We start from the raw sequence: 13,734 nt of genomic DNA, 5'->3' as shown, positions 1-13,734 counted from the left end.
TGATATAATATTAGAAGAGGAAGGTCAATATGGACATTAAATAAGTAACAGAGTGATATGCAAGGGAATAATATGTCATAAATTATTTTTCCACTGGATCAAGTAATTTATGAACCAAAGAGTCTGCTGAGCCAATGAAAATAGCTGTTTTATTTAATAAGAGCAAGGATCATCCTGTCATATACTTCCGGGAAAGTGTTGATGATGGCTTGGAGCTGGTCTGTTGAATGGGTGCAAACACATGTGCTGCCGATATACTACAACCTGGTTTTGAAGTATAGTTGCCTTCCCATTAGTTGTTGAATGTGAGTACAACATCGCGGCTAGAAAGATTACGAAATGTGGTGGGGCAATGACACAACTTTGTTTGAAACTGGTTTTCAATGAGAATGGTTCTATTGTACACCCACTGATTAATATCATGGCTTGCATAAAATATGGAGTAGGCAGAAGATGGAGACAAATTTCGTTGGGATGTGTTTCTAAGCCCCTGCTGATTGATGGAGTCACAGGCCTTGATGAGGCCAAAATAAGTCATGTATAGTGCTGGTGCTTCTCCTTGCATTTTTTTGAGGGATATTGTATGTCTCCAGATGAATGGAATCAGTGAGCATCTCCTCAGGAGGATCCTGGCGATTACTTTCTCAGTAGGAAGACTCATTTGTAGTTACCACAATGAGACTTATCTCCCTTCTAATAAACTCAGAGTTCGTATAAAATATTAAACCAAGTTGTCAACTAATCCGACAGATTGAAACAAAGATCCATTGGCAGATGTCTTAAAAACAAATGGAGTCTGTCAAGCAGATGAAAGGCCTCATGGACCCAAATCAATAGCATGACATAGGCTGTACACTACGTCACTTGGGGTGGGGCAGCAGTGTGGAAATGTTCACATAGAATCCCTAAAGCTGCTGCAAGTGCGAACAGAAATGAGGATGATTTTATACAGTACTGAGACTGTGAACCTGACCTTCTGGCAATAAGGTTCAGCTAGATTCATATTCTCCTAGTATTCCAGAGCACAATTATTTTAGTACACAAAAAAGTGAATAATGGTGAGCTTGAAAACTATGGACAATTTAGATTCCACTTTGGAAATGTATTGCTCAGCTGATTAATAATATTAGTTATTCTGTAGCTGAATTTAGTAGATGGGACGAGCTCGCTGGGCAACACAGTCGGCATGGACGAGTTGGGCTGAAGGGCCTGTTTCCATGCTGTATGACTCTGACTACTCACCTACTCCTTCCTTTGTCATCCTCTTTCCTGTAGCTAATATTAGTTATTCTGTATTTCCATAAAATGCCACATCACAGGCTGGTTAATGAAGATGAAAAGAGTAGTGCAGCATGGAAAAATAGATATAATGAATGTGAATGATTGCTTCTCAGATTAAATGTATACATGCAGCATTGTTTCCAAGGGTTGGTATCTGTATGTGAACTCTCGGATCTCTGTGCCACTTAGAATGTGTTCTCATTCTTCCTCCCAAAGTGCATCACTTGTTGTTCTCGGTCATTTGTCAAGTGTCTGTCCAACCTCCAGTGCTAAATTGTGCTCCAACCTCAGGCAACTTGAAGCCAGATTGGCAGACTGTATGATTAATAATAAGAACCTTGTTTAGTATTGTCATTGACCTCCAGTTCTCATGCCAGAAGCAGTTTCATGCAGCAGTTTCAAACAGAGTGGGTACTGTGATTATGGACACCCGACAGCTGGATTTGAACCACCGTTTGACAGTGGCAATCTAGGATCAGAGTGAATCTTCTCCACTTGCTGCAATTTTCCACCAGATACAGGTGGAAGAATGTTGCTTTATTCCAACAGCCACAGTAGAACAGTCAATCGAAGAATTCCCAAGATTATTTGTGTAAGTTATTGAAGCAACACATCAATTAATTGAGTGTTGAACACCAACTCCGGACCAGAGATAGCGGGAACTGTATATGGCCACTTTAGTGACTATTGAAAAGCTCTGTGGTTTTACATGTGACTGACTCTCTATCCAAAAGATTATACTGTTTTTATACTCCATACAATCTATCTACAACTCATCTTTATCTAAATCCATCAGTATGTCCTTCTTTTGCTTTTCCTTTGTGTGATAATTTCTGTAAATGCATCTATGTTATTTATCTTAAAGACATTGGTGAGGCTGCACTTGGAATATTGTGCACAGTCTTGGTCACCCTGTTATCGAAAAGATTTACCAGGATGTTGCCTAGACTTGGGGACCTGAGTTACAAGGAGAGGTTGCACAGACCAGGGCTTTATTCCCTGGAACGTAGGAGATTGAGGGGTGACCTGACAGAGGTATATAAGATCATGAGAGGCATAGACAGGGTGAAACCACATAGTCTTTTTCCCAGGAAGAGGAAGCTAAAAACAAGAGGGAATACGTTTAAGATCAGAGGCGAGAGATTTAAAAGGGACATCAGGGGCAGTTTCTTCACGCAAAGGGTGGTGTGTATTTGGAATGAACTGCCAGAAATAGTAGTTGAGATGGGCACATTAGCAACATTTAACAGCCATCTAGATATGTACATGGATAGGTTTGGAGGGCTATGGGCCAAACATGGGCAGATGGGACGAGCTCGCTGGGCAACACAGTTGGCATGGACGAGTTGGGCTGAAGGGCCTGTTTCCATGCTGTGTAGCTCTGACTACTCACCTACTCTTTCCTTTGTCATCCTCTTTCCTCCAACTATTTATTAAAAAAAACTTTGTATTTTCCTTGGTTTTATCTGCTAGTAATCTTTCACTACCATCTTTTTTTTCCACATCTACACTTTATGTGGTCCTCTGGGATTTTTGAAATGTAGAAGAGATAAGGTTCCTTTTTTGCCTTCTCCTGTTCTACATGTTCCTTGATATCCACAAGGTGTAGATTTGGCATTCCTTTTTCCATGTTCATTGGGACGCTCACTGTCATCTCCTTGAATGCCTTCTATAGATCTCATACCATCAAGTAGCAGTTTTTGGTCCACTTTTATTACATTTCACTGCAACCTGGTAAAATTAGCATTACTCCAATTTAAAAGTTACTCCTGATCTATCTTTTTCTTTTTCCACAACCACATCAAGTTTGTTTTAACTACAATCAATGCCTTCAAAATGCTCTCCAGCTGCTACTTTTTCTACTTGCCTTTCATTTTCTTTACAATCCAAGTTTCTGTTTGGGTCATTTAAAATCTCTTACTACTACCCTATCATTTTGTACTTCTTAGAAACTTTCTTACACATTTGCTCTCAGATAACTCTTTAGGGGCCAACAGTACGCTCTCAGTGGTATGACTGTTCCACTTTTGTTCCTCAGTTTAATCCATAGGGCTTCATTTGTTAATCTTCCTAGTACATCATCCCTTGCTTCCTTAACCAATATTGCTACATCCTTCCATTTTAAGCTCCCTTTATATATTTTTTAAATACTGTGTAACCAGGAATGTTGAACTGTTATTTTGCCTTTCTTTAAGCCGTCTTTTAGTAATAAACATGACATCATATTCCTTTCCTTCCCCTCTGTTCATTACCTTTATTTTCTATATTCATTGCATAAAAATAGTTTAGCATGGTCAAATTACTGTTTCCTTTCTTAGTCTTTGACTCTCTATTTGCCAAACTCATTTCTCTGTCTTCCAAATTTATCCACTTTGCGCATTCCTTCTGGAGCCAATTTTGCCTTTCTCCCTTCTGAAATTGTTCTCAGGTTCCCGTTCTCCCACAAAAGGTACTTTAAACCCCTTCTTCCAATCATCCAAGCCGACTTGCCTGCAAGGATATTGGTCTGGAGCTGCTGAAATACAACTTGTCTGACCTGTACAGGCCACATTTCTCCCAGAATTGGTCCCAATGCCCCAAGAATTTAAAGTCTTCCTTTTTATATATGATCTCTTCAGCACATATTAATTTGAATTATCCTCCTATTTCTGTACTTTGGTAGTAACTCTGAGATTACTACCATTTGATTTCTTGCATTTTACTTTCATCCTCACCTCCATGTTGGCTACCTCGAGGACCTCATTCTTACTTCTGTCACTGTAACAATATGGACAATGAATGCTGGCTATTCATTGTCCTCCCAGAGTATTCTGGTGTTACATCCTTGAACCTAGTACCAGGAAGGCAACACAGCTTTGTGGAAAATGTGTGATAATTCCACAGCTTAACTCTCCCAAAGCAGTGCCATCCGCCTTATTCAATGCTCTCTCCAATTACATGTTGAATGATATTCCAAAGGGTTGACTTGTTTTGCCTATTTTGGAGACTTCTTCAAGACAATGCAATACTCCCCACAGTGAGAACTGTTCGGGATTTGGTGGCAAACAACTACAAATGTAGAATTAAGGATTTATTTGACCCAAGGATGAACACCTCCAATGTTTGACAGGACACTGAGAGTTCCAGGAGTTGGTACCTTCAGACTTGTCCCCCTTGACTCTCACCAACTTTTATCGATGCACCATAGAAAGCATCCTATCTAGATGCATCACGGGCTGGTACGGCAACTGCTCTGCCCTGGACCGCAAGAAACTGCAGAGAGTTGTGGACACAGCCCAGTGCATCACAGGAACCAGCCTCCCCTCCTTGGACTCTGTCTTTACCTCTCGCTGTCTTGGTGAAGCAGCCGGCATAATCAAAGACCCCACCCACCCGGGACATTCTCTCTTCTCTCCTCTTCCATCGGGTAGAAGATACAGGTGCCTCAGGGCACGTACCACCAGACTTGAGGACAGCTTCTACCCCACTGTGATAAGAGTATTGAGTGGTTCCCTTATACGATGAGATGGACTCTGACCTCACGATCTACCTTGTTGTGACCTTGCACCTTATTGCGCTGCACTTTCTCTGTAGCTGTGACACTTTATGCTGTACTGTTACTGTTTTTACCTGCACTACATCAATGCACTCTGTACTAACTCAATGTAACTGCACTGTGTAATGAATTGACCTGTACCATCCGTTTGCAAGACAAGTTTTTCACTGTACCTCAGTACAGGTGACAATAATAAACCAATACTCTTGGTGTGTGGAGGGCATGTCCCAATCCATTTGTTTGAAAATGATGACACGTCAACAGCCAGAAGTGTCCCTTCGCTAGAGCATGTCAAATCATGTATTGTTTTACCGAGTGCCCGCTGCTCCTAGTTTTAAGAAGACACCAGGGAAGGACACCGCGCCCGCCGCCGCCGCCGCCGCCTCCGACCTGACGGTTGCCCGCCCGCCAGCCCGCCAGCCGCGCCGCGCATGCGCCCAGCCGCCAGCAGCGAGCGGAAGTGACGCGGAGGCGGAGCCATGGCGGACGCGGTGGCGGAGCTGCTGTTTCTGGACACCTTTAAACACACCAGCTCTGAGGTAAAGTCGGCGGTCTGGGCCCGCTCTGGTCGCCACACTCGTTGGCGGTTGCTGCCGCCGCCGCCGTTGTGACAGGAGTCGGGGATGCCGGAGCTCGGGCGGAGCCGGGACCGGGCCTTCATCGGTGGCGATCCTGGGATGGAGGGGGAAACAACAACAACAACAACAACGTGCTGTCAACACTCGGCGGGCGGGACCGGGGCCAGGTTCATTGTCACTGCCTGCTGCCCTGACATGTTCTGCGGTAGCAGCGCAGGGCAAACAACATTGGTACATAGGTTTATTATTGCAACATGTTATCGAGGTCACATGCAGGGTTTCCACCCAAAATCATCGACAGTTTCTTTCTTCCCCCCCCCCCCCCCCCCACACCTCCACAGAGGCTGGTCGACCCGCTGAGTTCCTCCAGCAGATGGTTTGTTGCTCCAGATTCCAGCATCTGCAGTGGCTTGTGTCTCATTGTCAGCCTGCTCTGCACTTTCGCTGTAGCTATGTCACTTTATTCTGCATTCTGTTATTGTTTTACCCTGTACTACCTCAATGCACTGTTGTAATGAATTGATCTGTATGAACGGTATGCAAGGCAAGTTTTTTATGGTTTATATTTTTTTGTCACTTGTACCAAGGTAAACATAAACCATAAAAAACTTGTCTTGCATACCGTTCATACAGATCAATTCATTACAACAGTGCATTGAGGTAGTACAGGGTAAAACAATAACAGAATGCAGAATAAAGTGTCACAGTTACAGAGAAAGTGCAGTGCAGATAGACAGTAAGGTGCAAGGTCATAATGAGGTAGATTGTGAGGTCAAGAGTTCATCTTATCGTACTAGGGAACTGTTCAATAGTCTTATAACGGTGAGATGGAAGCTGTCCTTGAGCCCGGTGGTACATGCTTTCAGGCTTTTGTATCTTGTGCCTGATGGGAGGGGGGTAGAAGACAGAAGGGTGGCGTCTTTGATTATGCTGGTTGCTTTACCAATGCAGTAAGAAGTATAGACAGAGTCCATGGAGGGGAGGCTGGTTTCTGTGATATGCTGAGCTGTGTCCACACTTGTGGACACAGACATAAAATTACTGTAAATTACAAAATAAATAAAGAGTGCAAAAAAGGATAATGAGGTAGTGCCCATGGACTGATCTGGAATCTGATGGTGGAGGGGAAGAAGCTGTTCCTAAATCAATGAGTGTAGGTCTTCAGGATCCTGTATCTCCTCCCTGATGGTAGTAATGAGAAGAGGGCCTGTCCCAGATGTTGAGGGTCCTTAGTGATGGATCCTTGCGGCAATGCTCATGGAGAGAGAAATAAAGGCAGCATTTGGGATTGATGAACTTCCATCAGAACTGGGAGATGTTATAAATAAAACTACAGTTGCACTGCAAAGGAAAGGAGGTGGGCGGAAATAGCAGAAGGAAACGTCTGTGTGAAGACGGCTGGAGAGTTTAAGTGACACTGATGGTAGTGATACTGGCTGAAAGATGGGGTTAAAAGCTGATTGATAGATAACAAAAAGTGAGCTAGTTGGAGGTTTAACAGGAAAATTATGCAGAGAGAGAAAAGAGCTAAATGCTGGAAATATGAGCTATAAGGATGGAATGACTGTGAAATTGTTGAATTTATTTCTGAGTCTGCAAGACTAATGTCAGAAGGTAAGGTGATGTTCCTCAAATTTAAGTTGAGTTTTGTAGGAGGCCGATAGTGAAGAAATAAGAGTGGAACGTAGAATTAAAGTAAGAGACAGCAGTTTTGTGGACTAAACTGTTTTTCAAAGTAATTACCCAGTGTCACAGATGCCGCACTGAGGGTACGGAATGCAGTCTGCTAAATTAGTTGTACCTGAAAATGGTGTCTGGGGCTCTGATTGTGGAAGAAAGACGGTTGTTGCATTTTCTGTGGTAGCATGGGAAGCTGTGATGCGGACAGGAGTCACTATTATTGGAGATGGAAGTTTGAACTGGAGCCTCCTGGTTGTTCTGTTCTATCTCCCGTTGTTTGATCTCTTAGCATGTAAATTTGCAACACTTCCAAGATTTTTAATAGTTTTCTGTTTCTGTGGCTGATTAATCTGTTTACACTTCCATCCCAGACTGGCACAGCCTTCTTGCTTGACTGGCATCACCTGGAGGGGAACTTTTAAAGCATTGAACAACTTTCTATAGACTCAACTTACTTCCAACTCAAGCTACCTCCAGATAAATGGCATAGTTATGGTATCCCATGTGGGATATGTGGAGTGATGCTTGTTTCAATCCTACTCAAGCCCCCTCCTTTGCTCTTTTTTTCTAGAACATTGATGAATAAAAATATTGTTGCTGCTATCGTACAGAACTTGAAAGTTTCATTGCCTTTGCCAGTTTCCACCCTACTCTCACTTTCACGTGATCTTTCTTTGACTCCTTCCATTCCCTTTCTGACATTCTTCGTACACCATTCTCTGAAAGGACTCCATTCCGTTCTCCCAGTCTGTTTCTGTCATATCTGTTCTAATGACACCTTAAATTCTAGTACATCTTTAATGTCTTTTTCCACAACTGTGTTTTCTCTGCGCCATAGCTGATAGGGCTGTCGAGCTAGTCTCTTCCACATCCCGTACATTTGCTCTCATTTCTCTCCTTTTGTCTTCAGAATGTAGAAGCAATATATAGTCATCAATGTACTAGAAGAGATGAAGGAATGGGCCACAGTAAGACTGTAACAAAAAATGTTCCACGTATCATCCTTTTTATGCAACTGAATTATTGTATATTTAACTTCTCTTGGTTTTGGTGAAAGACCAAAAACCTGAAATGTTAACTAACCTGAGTATTTCCAGTATTTCCTGTTTTTATTTAAGAATGCTAGCGTCTGAAGTATTTTCCTTTTGGATACTGTGATCAGCACGGGCCTTGGATGCAAACCGATTGTAGTGCACTCCTCACTCTCCATCTTCATCAGGTATTCAGGCATGGCCAAGGATTAGACTGCAGAGCTTCAGCTCCTGCATGTTGCTATTGTCTCCATTACCCCAAACCTTGTACATGTTTTGGTTCCATTTGGCCTCTCATACCATCTCTGTCATTCAATAAGATTATGACTGAGTTACCTTGGTCTCACTTTCTGCAACAACCCTGATTCCCTTAATATCTAAAGATCTGTCAGTCTCTGTCTTGAAATATTGAGCAACTGAATCTCCACAACCCTAGAGTAGTGAATTTCAAAGTTCCACTGCCCTCTGGGTGAAGAAATTTCTTCTCATCTCTGTCCTGAATGGCAAACCCTTGTGTTGAGACTTTGACCCCTAATTCTATTCACCCAGCCAGGAGAAACATTAGTCCACCATGACACTGTAAAACCATGCAAGAATTGTGTGAGTTTCAATGAGACTGCCTTTTATTTTGAGAATATTGGACACCCATGTCTCTTCGAATACCAACATTTTCTAATCTTTTATATTTAAAATAAACTCTGGGTTTTGATTTGTTTTACCAATGTAGACAAACTGACATTTTCTTCATTATATTCCATCTGTCACACCCTCATTCTTTCAGTTAACTCATCTCTATCCCCATTAAACTTCTTTGCATCCATACAACATGCAATGCCATCCAGTTTTGTGTCATAAGTAAACTTAGATACATTACATTTATTCCTTTCATCTAAATCATTATTATTGTATTAGGTGGAATGCCAGCACTGATTGCATTGGCACTAGTTATAGACTCTCAATCCAAAAAGTGACCTGTTTATTCCTGCTCTTTTCACTCTATGTTAATCACTCCTTGACCGACATCAGTAGAGTAATAGAGCAATACAGCATGAATACAGGCCCTTCGGCCCAACCAGTCCATGCTTATCGTGGTGCCCACCCAACTAGTCCCAATTTCCTATATCTGTCCAAGCCCCACCCCTCCAAGTGCTGCTTAAATGATACTGGTTTTGGACTCCACTAACCTGGGGAAAAGACAGTTACCATCCGCCTTATCTATGCCTCTCATAATTTTAAACACTTCTATAAGGTTGCCCCCTCATTCTCCTACGTTCCAGGGAATAAAGACCTAGCCTGGCCAACCTCTCCTTATAAATCAGGTCCTCTAGTCTTGGCAGCTTCCTTGTAAATCCCCTCTGCACTCTTTCCAGTTTAACCATGTCTTTTCTATTATAGGGTCACCAAAACTGTACACAGTACTTCAGGTGCGGCCTCACCAATGACTTGTACAATTGCAACATAATGTCTCAACTCCTAAACTCAATGTCCTGACTGATGAAGGCCAGTGTGCTAAATGCCTTTTTCGCCACCCTGCCTTCAACGAGCTATGCACTTGTACTCCTAGGTCTCTCCGTTGCATTACATTCCCTAGTGCCCTACCATTAATAGTATAAGTTTTTACTTTACTGGTTTGACTTTCCAAAATGTATATTACCTTCCAATTCAGTGTGCTTAAATTTTATTTAATGACCTCTGTGGTATCTTTCTGAAAATCCAAATACATCACATGTACTGTTTGCCCTTATCTAATCTGCAAGTTACAACCTCAAAAGAAACTTAGCAGATATGTCAAACATGATTTTCCTTTGCTAAATCCACACTGACCCAACCCAAACCAATTATGACTTTCTAAATGACCTGTTACCTTTTCGTTAGTAGACTAAGATTTTCTCTACTACTGATGCCAGATTAACTGATCTGTAGTTTCTTGTTTTCTCTCTCCTTCCTTTCTTAGACAGTGGAGTTTTATTTGTGGGAGAAAATTATGTTGCACTCAGTAATATTTGCAGCATCTAGTAAGCTAGAAAACAAGAGAGGAGAGTTAAACTGTTTATCCCTCCCTTGAGAACAGATTAGGTTGCCAAACGAGGTGTGCTAGTATTTTTGGTGCATTGAGGAAAATGATCTTTGAACATCAAGATCTCAGATCTGGCACAAAACCCATGGTGTATAGGCAGTAGGGATTCCTGCCCTCCTATATGCTTCTAAAAGCTAGACTGCCTACATCAGACACCTCAAGGCATTAGAAAAGATACCACCAATGCTGTTGTTGCAAAATCCTCCATGTTCCCTGGAAGGGTGAGAGAATTAACGTCCATACCCCTTCCTCAGTCAACATCCCCAGTATTGTGGCCGTAATTAAGTTCAGTAGGCTCTGTTGTGCAGCCCATGCTGTACACATGCTGGATGTCAGACTCCTAAAACAGTAACAGCTTCTGAGGTCCATCAAAGGAAGAGATTACTAGACAGGAAAAGATTCAAGAATGTGCTCAGAACCTCCTTGGGGGGGTGGTGTGGAGGAATGCTTGGTGCATGATCGCTCAAACTGGAGAAGCATTCAGGGTGGTATTGAGAACATCGTGTGTATTTGTCAGAAGCATACAGGCCCTGTGTAAGCACTTACACGCCTGCCTGCCCTTTCAGAAGCCTGTTGTTCCATCTGTAGAAGAAGTTCTAATTTCCACGTCGCCTTTAAATCTACAAATCCAAGTGGAAGTAAGTCATCCTCATTCCTGGGGGACCGTCTAAGGAGAAGAAAAGTATGTAAGGATAAGGGTTGAGGAATGATAAAATGTTCCTTTTGAGCATTAGTGCATTAGTGATTTTGTTTGAAAAGTTTTAAGTGGATGAGCAGAAATAGAAACTTGCTTTTGAATACACTGTTATACTACCCCTAACTTCCTGCTTCACTCCATATAAGTACCTGCCTTTTGGTAGGCGCATGCAAATTTGATCAAGCCAGAATAATAAAATGCTGTTTCTGAGTGAGGTACTAGAGACAGAATTTTGAGTCCCTATGGGTTTACAGAGAGTAGAACAAGAGAAGCTGGCCAGACACACTTGAATTAGTCAACTCTGGTTGTAACACGGGTGCTAGTGTTTCAAGAACAGATGAACCAAGTCAATCAGGCAATGGTCTGCACAGAATCTCCTAAAGGTCTCACAGGAGAGGGAGATGGTAAATCCTGTGGGCTGGTTCCCCGAGCAGGTGGTTTAAGTTATTTGGCAGAATGCGTCATCCGCAGAACTCTCAAACAAGGGTTGAGAATTCGCATGGTCAAGGTCTCAATCCCACCATATATTGCCCTTGAAGTGGCTGTGGTGCAGGTGAGATGGTCATCTTTCTTCTTGTGGTCTCTGTGTTTAGGATCTAGAGAGCGATAAAGGGTTCTTTAATGAGATTCCTCCAGAACAACTGCATAACACAAATGTGTGCTCTATAATCTGTGCATACTGAGGCAAACGTCACCTGCTGCTTGTAGATCATCAACACAGTGAAATACTCACTTTGGTCAGCCTGAAATTTGTTGGTCTTGCGCAAGGAGATGTCTGCAAATTAATGCTGCCAACTGACACATTCCAAGATACAGGATTAGACGCTGAGGGATGCACTGAAGCTTGGGGCATCGACAGCAAAGGCTTGATGGGGAAGGACCACTGACCAAAGTCTTGCCACCTCTGGACACTAGAGGGCCAGGCCCTATGTAGGGCCTTTCAAATGTTTAACTGATGTTTAAGGAGGAAACATCAGTGGTTGACATATTGTAGGGGAATGTGTTGAATTGCTTGGTACAGTGAATGTAAGCAATGACATGTATTTCCTGTAAATGTTCTGAATAAAGTATATTTTGAAAAGAGCAGATGAACCAAAATGTGTCCAAATTAGCCTATGTTATGATGATGGCAATTGCTGGTCTCAGTGATACCACAGATGAATGGATCTATAGCTCAAATAGCATTGAGGCAGGAAGCAGTGTTGTTTAGCAGATGGCATTTGCTGAGGTGAGTCAAGGAGTTGGTGGGTAGTTTCTGATGAGGACTAAAGGCTGTAATTTCAATCTTCCATATATTTAGTCAGAGCAATTTTATGCTCATTTAATAGTGGATGTTAGGTAAGCAGATTGATAATGTAGAGGAAGTAGGGGTCAAGATAGGTTGAGGTGAACTTGGTCTTGTCATTGTATCTGTAGAAACTGGCCCCAAAAAAACATTTGATGAAAATTAGGACCATGTCAGAATGTTATTTTGTAAGTGTTGTTATTGTTACGCTATTATAGATAATACAATTTATTATGCTGGTATGTTAATTGAAAACATTAGACTGCACCTGCAGTACACCTGTAGAACTCTTGACTTGTTATGGCTAGTCTTTGTAAGGTGTACTGCTTCTGCTGACATTGGAAATTTGGCAGATCAGTGCTGTTATTCAGCCTTTAATATAATGAGAACCTTTATTTTACTTCTATCTCAGGTCAATTGTCTTTTTTGTTCTTTGCACTTCCGTTACCCATTTTATCATTTTTTTTTCCTGTATATTGGTTTATAGTATGGATTTATTGTTATATTTTTGGTGACTGTTTTTATCCTTATTTCCTTAACAATCCTTACAGTATATCCTTAACAATTATAAAATTGTTTTTAATCCTAAGGATAAATAGTTTTCCTAGTATTGGAGGAAAAGAGATAAATAATAATGTTCTGGAGTTACAGTGTTGCAGAATGTCTAAATATAAGCTTCTTTAACTTTAAATAATTAAAAACAGCAAACTCTTTTAAAAAGAAACTACCCTTTGCCTCTGAATCTGCACACTGAAATTCCCACTGAAATTACTGGTGTTTTCAGATTCTATGCCATTAGATCCCACTATTTCTAGGGTATTCCAACAAGGAAGTGTTCTACTATTGGGCATCATGGGGAGTCCAGCAGAGGAGTGGACGACCAGTTTTGTCCCCAAATCTGTCCTAGAGTCTTGGTGCATGTCCAGGACCTGCATTTGAAGTGCCCACTATTTTCATGAAATTATACAATAATTGGCCATTGACCTTACCATAATATCTTTTAATTAATACTTCAGCATTTTAAACAGTGGTTAATTTTTCAATGATTAGCAATCAACCAACAATTTGCAGAAAGCAAGCAATTAAAACTGTGGTGTTTCTTTTCTTGAGTATATTTGTAGATTTTTAAAATGCAAAACATTAAAATATTTTTCTTTATCTTTTATTCTCTCAATTTTTTTCTTTCCTGTTTTATTCCTTTCCCTACCTGATTGGATATTGAATTCACTTTAATTCACTCCCGTTTCTGTTCTTCCACCATTAATACCGATAAGTTTTTCTTCATTTTTTTAAATATATAAAAAGGGTTTTTATTATAAGGTTTAGTTTAATAGGGTTCTTTTTATAAGTTTTTATATAAGTTTTAATCGGGAGTAGTGGGGACTGGACTGCGCAGGTGTGTGACGTCAGCAGATAAGGCGCAGGCAGTTTAAACAGCAAATGGCCATATCCAGCGGGCAGCGTTGGAGCGGGCAGTGGAGTGAGAGGGAGCAGAGTGTCTTGGGCTTTGGCTCAAGGGGCTTTGGCGTAAAGGGGCAAGGCAAGTGAGTAGCTGGTAAGGAGGTGCAGG

General features: G+C 41.6%; 1 protein-coding gene across 6 annotated transcripts in view; it reads left to right on the top strand.

Moving 5' to 3' along the window:
- Nucleotides 1-5,265: 5,265 nt before the first annotated feature.
- Nucleotides 5,266-13,734, top strand: part of virma (vir like m6A methyltransferase associated) — a 64,741-nt gene continuing 56,272 nt past the window's right edge. For 3 of the 6 annotated variants that reach the window (XM_052022690.1, XM_052022691.1, XM_052022692.1), the window contains exon 1: nucleotides 5,289-5,355. In XM_052022690.1, coding sequence (XP_051878650.1) covers nucleotides 5,296-5,355 — 60 coding nt within the window. In that variant the 5' untranslated portion in view covers nucleotides 5,289-5,295. Of the gene's footprint in view, nucleotides 5,356-13,734 lie in introns of all 6 variants that reach the window. The other 3 variants (XM_052022693.1, XM_052022694.1, XM_052022689.1) reach the window with 2 other exon arrangements.

The sequence above is a fragment of the Pristis pectinata genome, chromosome 9 (assembly GCF_009764475.1).
Source record: "Pristis pectinata isolate sPriPec2 chromosome 9, sPriPec2.1.pri, whole genome shotgun sequence".
Lineage (NCBI taxonomy): Eukaryota > Metazoa > Chordata > Chondrichthyes > Rhinopristiformes > Pristidae > Pristis > Pristis pectinata.
Note: the sequence above shows the minus strand (reverse complement) of the source record. Positions and strands in the feature narration are given on the sequence as shown.